The sequence below is a fragment of the Oncorhynchus kisutch genome, unplaced genomic scaffold (genome assembly GCF_002021735.2).
Source record: "Oncorhynchus kisutch isolate 150728-3 unplaced genomic scaffold, Okis_V2 scaffold754, whole genome shotgun sequence".
Taxonomy (NCBI): domain Eukaryota; kingdom Metazoa; phylum Chordata; class Actinopteri; order Salmoniformes; family Salmonidae; genus Oncorhynchus; species Oncorhynchus kisutch.
The window spans coordinates 134,339-142,500 of NW_022262699.1; the positions used below are offsets into that span (position 1 = coordinate 134,339).

General features: G+C 43.6%; 1 protein-coding gene across 4 annotated transcripts in view; it reads left to right on the forward strand.

Moving 5' to 3' along the window:
- Window positions 1-8,162, forward strand: part of LOC109887346 (A disintegrin and metalloproteinase with thrombospondin motifs 3) — a 157,807-nt gene that overhangs the window by 121,418 nt on the left and 28,227 nt on the right. For all 4 annotated transcript variants that reach the window (XM_031816174.1, XM_031816173.1, XM_031816171.1 and 1 more), the window contains exons 10-12: window positions 793-906; window positions 1,942-2,090; window positions 4,839-5,011. In XM_031816174.1, coding sequence (XP_031672034.1) covers window positions 793-906; window positions 1,942-2,090; window positions 4,839-5,011 — 436 coding nt within the window. The remainder of the gene's footprint in view (window positions 1-792; window positions 907-1,941; window positions 2,091-4,838; window positions 5,012-8,162) is intronic.

Sequence of the window (8,162 nt, forward strand, 5' to 3'; positions counted from 1 at the left end):
TCTCCTCTCTCTTCTCTCTGACCACCTCTTCCCTACTCTCTCCTCTTCTCTCTGACATCCTTTTCCCTACTCTCCTCTTCTCTCTGACATCCTCTTCCCTACTCTCTCCTCTCTCTTCTCTCTGACCACCTCTTCCCTACTCTCTCCTCTTCTCTCTGACGTCCTCTTCCCTACTCTCTCCTCTCTCTTCTCTCTGACCTCCTTTTCCCTACTCTCTCCTCTTCTCTCTGACCACCTCTTCCCTACTCTCTCCTCTCTCTTCTCTCTGACCTCCTCTTCCCTACTCTCTCCTCTTCTCTCTGACCACCTCTTCCCTACCCTCTCCTCTTCTCTCTGACCACCTCTTCCCTACTCTCTCCTCTCTCTTCTCTCTGACCACCTCTTCCCTACCCTCTCCTCTTCTCTCTGACCACCTCTTCCCTACTCTCTCCTCTCTCTTCTCTCTGACCTCCTTTTCCCTACTCTCTCCTTTTCTCTCTGACCTCCTCTTCCCTACTCCCTCCTCTTCTCTCTTACATCCTATTTCTTTTCTCTCTCTCTCTCTCTCTCTCTCTCTCTTTCTCTCTCTCTCTCTCTCTCTTTTTTTCTCTCTGTCTCTGTCTCTGTCTCTGTCTCTGTCTCTGTCTCTGTCTCTGTCTCTGTCTCTGTCTCTGTCTCTGTCTCTGTCTCTGTCTCTGTCTCTGTCTCTGTCTCTGTCTCTGTCTCTGTCTCTGTCTCTGTCTCTGTCTCTTCTCTCTCTCTCTCTCTCTCTCTCTCTCTCTCTCTCTCTGTCTCTGTCTCCCCCCCGTATAGTTCCGGACCTACGATCCCTGCAAGCAGCTGTGGTGTAGTCACCCTGATAACCAGTACTTTTGTAAGACCAAGAAGGGTCCTCCGGTGGATGGGACGGAATGTGCACCGTCGAAGGTGAGAAATGGTTCGAAAACAAACCATGGATTTCTGATGACAATAGATAGACCTAATAATATACACTGCTATACTTCATCTTTAGAAACAGTTCTCCAAAAAGTACACAATTATTTGAAGAAGTTTTACTAAATTAATATTAGAAATAACAGATTGGCCAGTTGGAATGTTATAGTGCTTATATTTGTTCTACGTCCCACATGTACTGATGTCCAACTGCAATGGCTGTGTAACACAGGTGGCACCTTAACCATTCATTTTTATTTTATTTTATTTTTTACTAGGCAAGTCAGTTAAGAAAAATTCTTATTTTCAATGACAGCCTATGAACAGTGGGTTAACTGGTCTAGGAACAGTGGGTTAACTGCCTTGTTCAGGGGCAGAATGACAGATTTTGTACCTTGTCAGCTCGGGGATTTGAACTTGCAACCTTTTGGTTACTAGTCCAATGCTCTAACCACTAGGCTACCCTGTTTAAGGAGCATTTAATCAGCTATTCATACTTCATGGACGAATAGTGTTCGTTCTCTTGTTCTCTCCATGTTCCTTTAGCCAGGATTGCTCGAAGCATAACAGTTGTTGTGAACTCTGACCCAGGAGATGTTCAGGGCTCATTCTAGCCATGGTTTGAATGCTAACGGAGCCAACGAATGGAAAGATATTGTATACATGTTGACTCCACTGTCTCCTTTCTGAAAAAAAATATGTAAAATGTTTTAAAAAGAATTAAGTACACAATAGTTCAAATGGATAAACAGAAGGAACAGTTTGAATGTACTTACTAAGCATTTAATTAGCGTGAAGTTAGCATTTCATTGGCTAGTCATGATTAATGGAGTCACGGTGGTCATAACAGTGTTCTTTCCATGTTCCTTTAGCTGTCATCGCTCTATAGAGTTGTTATATACCAGTGACATGGTCAGGGCTCCATTCTAGCCATGGTTTTAATGAGAATAGGGCTGATAAATGGACAGATAGTCTATGTACTGTGTGTACTGTATGTCCTGTTGACTCTCCTGTGTCCTGTCTGTTTAGTGGTGCTTCAAGGGCCACTGTATCTGGCGCTCCTCTAACCAGCCTCAGGGCCATGACGGTAACTGGGGGTCCTGGACTAAGTTTGGGTCCTGCTCCAGAACCTGTGGAGGTGGAGTACGCTCCCGGAGCAGAACTTGTAACAACCCTGTGTGAGTGTCTGTCACAGGGGAACAGGTGGGGGGCATTGTGGGTAGTGTGGATAGAGATGTATAAATCTGGCTCCGGGGTGGGTTCTTAGGTCTCCTCACTGACGTTATCCTCTACATCCTGTTAGGACTTCTACCTACATCCTGTTATGACTTCTACCTACATCCTGTTAGGACTTCTACCTACATCCTGTTAGGACTTCTACCTACATCCTGTTTGGACATCTACCTACATCATGTTAGGACTTCTACCTACATCCTGTTAGGACTTCTACCTACATCCTGTTAGGACTTCTACCTACATCCTGTTAGGACTTCTACCTACATCCTGTTAGGACTTCTACCGACATCCTGTTAAGACTTCTACCTACATCCTGTTAGGACTTCTACCTACATCCTGTTAGGACTTCTACCTACTTCCTGTTAGGACTTCTACCTACATCCTGTTATGACTTCTACCTACATCCTGTTAGGACTTCCACCTACATCATGTTAGGACGTCCACCTACATCATGTTAGGACTTCCACCTACATCCTGTTAGGACTTCTACCTACATCCTGTTAGGACTTCTACCTACATCCTGTTAGGACTCCTACCGACATCCTGTTAGGACTTCTACCTACATCCTGTTAGGACTTCTACCTACATCCTGTTAGGACTCCTACCGACATCCAGTTAGGACTTCTACCTACATCCTGTTAGGACTTCTACCTACATCCTGTTAGGACTTCTACCTACATCCTGTTAGGACTTCTACCTACATCCTGTTAGGACTTCTACCTACTTCCTGTTAGGGCTTCTACCTACATCCTGTTAGGACTTCTACCTACATCCTGTTAGGACTTCTACCTACTTCCTGTTAGGACTTCTACCTACATCCTGTTAGGACTTCCACCTACATCATGTTAGGACTTCCACCTACATCATGTTAGGACTTCTACCTACATCCTGTTAGGACTTCTACCTACTTCCTGTTAGGACTTCTACCTACATATTGTTAAGACTTCTACCTACATCCTGTTAAGACTTCTACCTACATCCTGTTAGGACTTCTACCTACTTCCTGTTAGGACTTCTACCTACTTCCTGTTATGACTTCTACCTACTTCCTGTTAGGACTTCTACCTACATCCTGTTAGGACTTCTACCTACATCCTGTTAGGACTTCTACCTACTTCCTGTTAGGACTTCTACCTACATCCTGTTAGGACTTCTACCTACTTCCTGTTAGGACTTCTACCTACATCCTGTTAGGACTTCTACCTACATCCTGTTAGGACTTCTACCTACATCCTGTTAGGACTTCTACCTACATCCTGTTAGGACTTCTACCTACATCCTGTTAGGACTTCTACCTACATCCTGTTAGGACTTCTACCTACAGGCTGTTAGGACTTCTACCTGCATCCTGTTAGGACTTCTACCTACAGGCTGTTAGGACTTCTACCTACATCCTGTTAGGACTTCTACCTACTTCCTGTTAGGACTTCTACCTACATCCTGTTAGGACTTCTACCTACATCCTGTTAGGACTTCTACCTACATCCTGTTAGGACTTCTAGCTACATCCTGTTAGGACTTCTACCTACATCCTGTTAGGACTTCTACCTACATCCTGTTAGGACTTCTACCTACTTCCTGTTAGGACTTCTACCTACATCCTGTTAGGACTTCTACCTACTTCCTGTTAGGACTTCTACCTACATCCTGTTAGGACTTCTACCTACTTCTTGTTAGGACTTCTACCTACATCCTGTTATGACTTCTACCTACATCCTGTTAGGACTTCTACCTACTTCCTGTTAGGACTTCTACCTACATCCTGTTAGGACTTCTACCTACATCCTGTTAGGACTTCTACCTACATCATGTTAGGACTTCCACCTACATCCTGTTAGGACTTCTACCTACATCCTGTTAGGACTTCTACCTACTTCCTGTTAGGACTTCTACCGACATCCTGTTAAGACTTCTACCTACATCCTGTGAGGACTTCTACCTACTTCCTGTTAGGACTTCTACCTACATCCTGTTAGGACTTCTACCTACTTCCTGTTAGGACTTCTACCTACATCCTGTTAGGACTTCTACCTACTTCCTGTTAGGACTTCTACCTACATCCTGTTAGGACTTCTACCTACTTCCTGTTAGGACTTCTACCTACATCCTGTTAGGACTTCTACCTACATCCTGTTAGGACCTCTACCTACAGGCTATATGACTCATACACATAATGTGACATGTAGTCGACAGATACTTTGTCTGTTTAGTCAGAGACGTGTCAGAGGATGTCTGAAGGAAAGCCGAGGGGGATCATGTGTTTCTTTACGCTGAACTTTCCTTGGATATTTGTGTGTGTGTGTGTGTGCGTGCATGTTTCCGTGCGGGCGTGACTTTATGCGTATACTGTATGTGAGTACGTGTCACCTAAATAATAATGAACCCTGTGTACTACATCATGACCCTGATTAGAGACTCAGATCTCAGATCTAGTTAAATGGAACTAATCACTGAACCTGAACGACAGGCCCAGTTCTACCCTGATCCACATTACAGTTAAATAGATCTAATCACTGAACCTGAACGACAGGCCCTCCTGGGATGTATCCCAAATTGCACTCTATTCTCTATTCACTGCACTACTTTTGACCTGGGTCCATAGGGAACAGGGTGCTATTTGGGATACACAGTAGGTGTTGATTACTGGATTGTTTGTTTATTGTTTCCGTGTTGTCGCCCCCTGTCTCCAGGCCTGCGTACGGCGGTCGGGATTGCCCCGGGTCCACCTTCGATTACCAGATGTGTAACATGGAGGAGTGTGTCGGACCCTACGAAGACTTCCGCGCTCAACAGTGTGTCCAGAGGAGCAACAAATATCACAAGAACACCAAGCACACCTGGCTACCTTACGAACACCCAGATGGTAGGACACAGCCTGCTTCCCAAATGGAACACTATGCCTTTTAGTGCGCTATTTTAGACCAAGGTCAAAAGGTCAAATGGGTTGTAGTGAGTAATGTTAAACTTACAGTAAAGAAACTCCAAATGTCAATGTCTGCATCACAAATCGAACCCTATTCCCTAGACTCCCCGGGAATAGGGATTAGGGTGCCATTTTGGATATTGCCACATTGTAAAGTATTGGCTTGATTGATTAAGCCCTGCCGTTCTAAAAGGTGAATCCATAATGTCCACTAGGTGCCGTTATTAGCAATAAAAGGATTCTAATACATATTTACCATAATAGCACAGTTTCCATACAATAATAATGATTTCTATATTAATTATATATCTTACATAAGCAATAATAAATCAACCAAATACGTTTGTATACATTGACAATACGTTTTTCTTCACAAACAATATGACTGCATGGTAGGAACAATATGACTGCATGGTAGGAACAATAAGAACAATATGACTGTATGGTAGGAACAATATGACTGTATGGTAGGAACAATATGACTGTATGGTAGGAACAATATGACTGTATGGTAGGAACAATATGACTGTATGGTAGGAACAATATGACTGTATGGTAGGAACAATATGACTGTATGGTAGGAACAATATGACTGTGTGGTAGGAACAATATGACTGTATGGTAGGATCAATAAGAACAATATGACTGTATGGTAGGAACAATAAGAACAATATGACTGTATGGTAGGATCAATAAGAACAATATGACTGTGGTAGGATCAATAAGAACAATATGACTGTATGGTAGGATCAATATGACTGTATGGTAGGAACAATATGACTGTATGGTAGGAACAATATGACTGTATGGTAGGAACAATATGACTGTATGGTAGGAACAATATGACTGTATGGTAGGAACAATATGACTGTATGGTAGGAACAATATGACTGTATGGTAGGAACAATATGACTGTATGGTAGGAACAATATGACTGTATGGTAGGAACAATAAGAACAATATGACTGCATGGTAGGAACAATAAGAACAATATGACTGCATGGTAGGAACAATAAGAACAATATGACTGTATGGTAGGAACAATAAGAACAATATGACTGTGGTAGGATCAATAAGAACAATATGACTGTATGGTAGGATCAATAAGAACAATATGACTGTATGGTAGGATCAATAAGAACAATATGACTGTGGTAGGATCAATAAGAACAATATGACTGCATGGATGGGCCCCTAAGGTCCAGTTAAGGGAAATCTTAATGCTACAGCATACAATGACATTCTAGACTATTTTTGCTTCCAACTTTGTGGCAACAGTTTGGGGAAGGCCCTTTCCTGTTTCAGCATGACAATGCCCCCGTGCACAAAGCGAGGTCCATACAGAAAGGGTTTGTGGAGATAGGTGTGGTTGAACTTGACTGGCCTGCACAAAGACCTCAACCCCATCGAACACTTTTGAGATGAATTGGAACGCCGATTGCGATCCCAACATCAGTGCCCGACTTCACTAATGCTCTTGTGGCTAAATGGAAGCAAGTCCCCGCAGCAATGTTCTAACAATCTAGTGAATAAGCCTTCCCAGAAGAGTGGAGGCTGTTATAGCGGCAAAGGAGGGACCAACTCCATATTAATGCCCTTTGTTTTAGAATGAGATGTTTGACGAGCAGGTGTCCACATACCTTTGGTCACGTAGAGTGTGTGACTCAGTGTTCCTCATGAATGTCTAAAGTCAGACTACTGCTGGTGAGACACTGACAGAAGTCGACAAGAGTATCTGGACATTACATAGAACTTCTTGACAGAACAATAACACATGTGTGGTGTCAATAACATACAGGAACATCAACATCACACACAGCAGTCTAACCATTTCAGATGGTTAGACTCTATCATCTCTGGCCTTGTGTTCCTAAAGGTCAACGAAAGCAGAAGAGATACAATGCAAACTTTCTCTTGTCATTTATTTAGTTTATCTTCCCTCAGTCTGGACTAAAGTATGTGTTCATTTTGTTTTCTTTCTCTAGGGAGTTTTACTAGCCACAGTGCCTCTGCGTTGCTTTCTCTCTGGTATCTTAGACTGGGTATCCTCTAGGGAGTTTTACTAGCCACAGTGCCTCTGCGTTGCTTTCTCTCTGGTATCTTAGACTGGGTATCCTCTAGGGAGTTTTACTAGCCACAGTGCCTCTGCGTTGCTTTCTCTCTGGTATCTTAGACTGGGTATCCTCTAGGGAGTTTTACTAGCCACAGTGCTTCTGCGTTGCTTTCTCTCTGGTATCTTAGACTGGGTATCCTCTAGGGAGTTTTACTAGCCACAGTGCTTCTGCCTCTGCCTTGCTTTCTCTCTGGTATCTTAGACTGGGTATCCTCTAGGGAGTTTTACTAGCCACAGTGCTTCTGCGTTGCTTTCTCTCTGGTATCTTAGACTGGGTATCCTCTAGGGAGTTTTACTAGCCACAGTGCTTCTGCCTCTGCCTTGCTTTCTCTCTGGTATCTTAGACTGGGTATCCTCTAGGGAGTTTTACTAGCCACAGTGCTTCTGCGTTGCTTTCTCTCTGGTATCTTAGACTGGGTATCCTCTAGGGAGTTTTACTAGCCACAGCGCTTCTGCCTTGCTTTCTCTCTGGTATCTTAGACTGGGTATCCTCTAGAGAGTTTTACTAGCCACAGTGCCTCTGCGTTGCTTTCTCTCTGGTATCTTAGACTGGGTATCCTCTAGGGAGTTTTACTAGCCACAGTGCTTCTGCGTTGCTTTCTCTCTGGTATCTTAGACTGGGTATCCTCTAGGGAGTTTTACTAGCCACAGTGCTTCTGCCTCTGCGTTGCTTTCTCTCTGGTATCTTAGACTGGGTATCCTCTAGGGAGTTTTACTAGCCACAGTGCTTCTGCGTTGCTTTCTCTCTGGTATCTTAGACTGGGTATCCTCTAGGGAGTTTTACTAGCCACAGCGCTTCTGCCTTGCTTTCTCTCTGGTATCTTAGACTGGGTATCCTCTAGAGAGTTTTACTAGCCACAGTGCCTCTGCGTTGCTTTCTCTCTGGTATCTTAGACTGGGTATCCTCTAGAGAGTTTTACTAGCCACAGTGCTTCTACCTCTGCGTTGCTTTCTCTCTGGTATCTTAGACTGGGTATC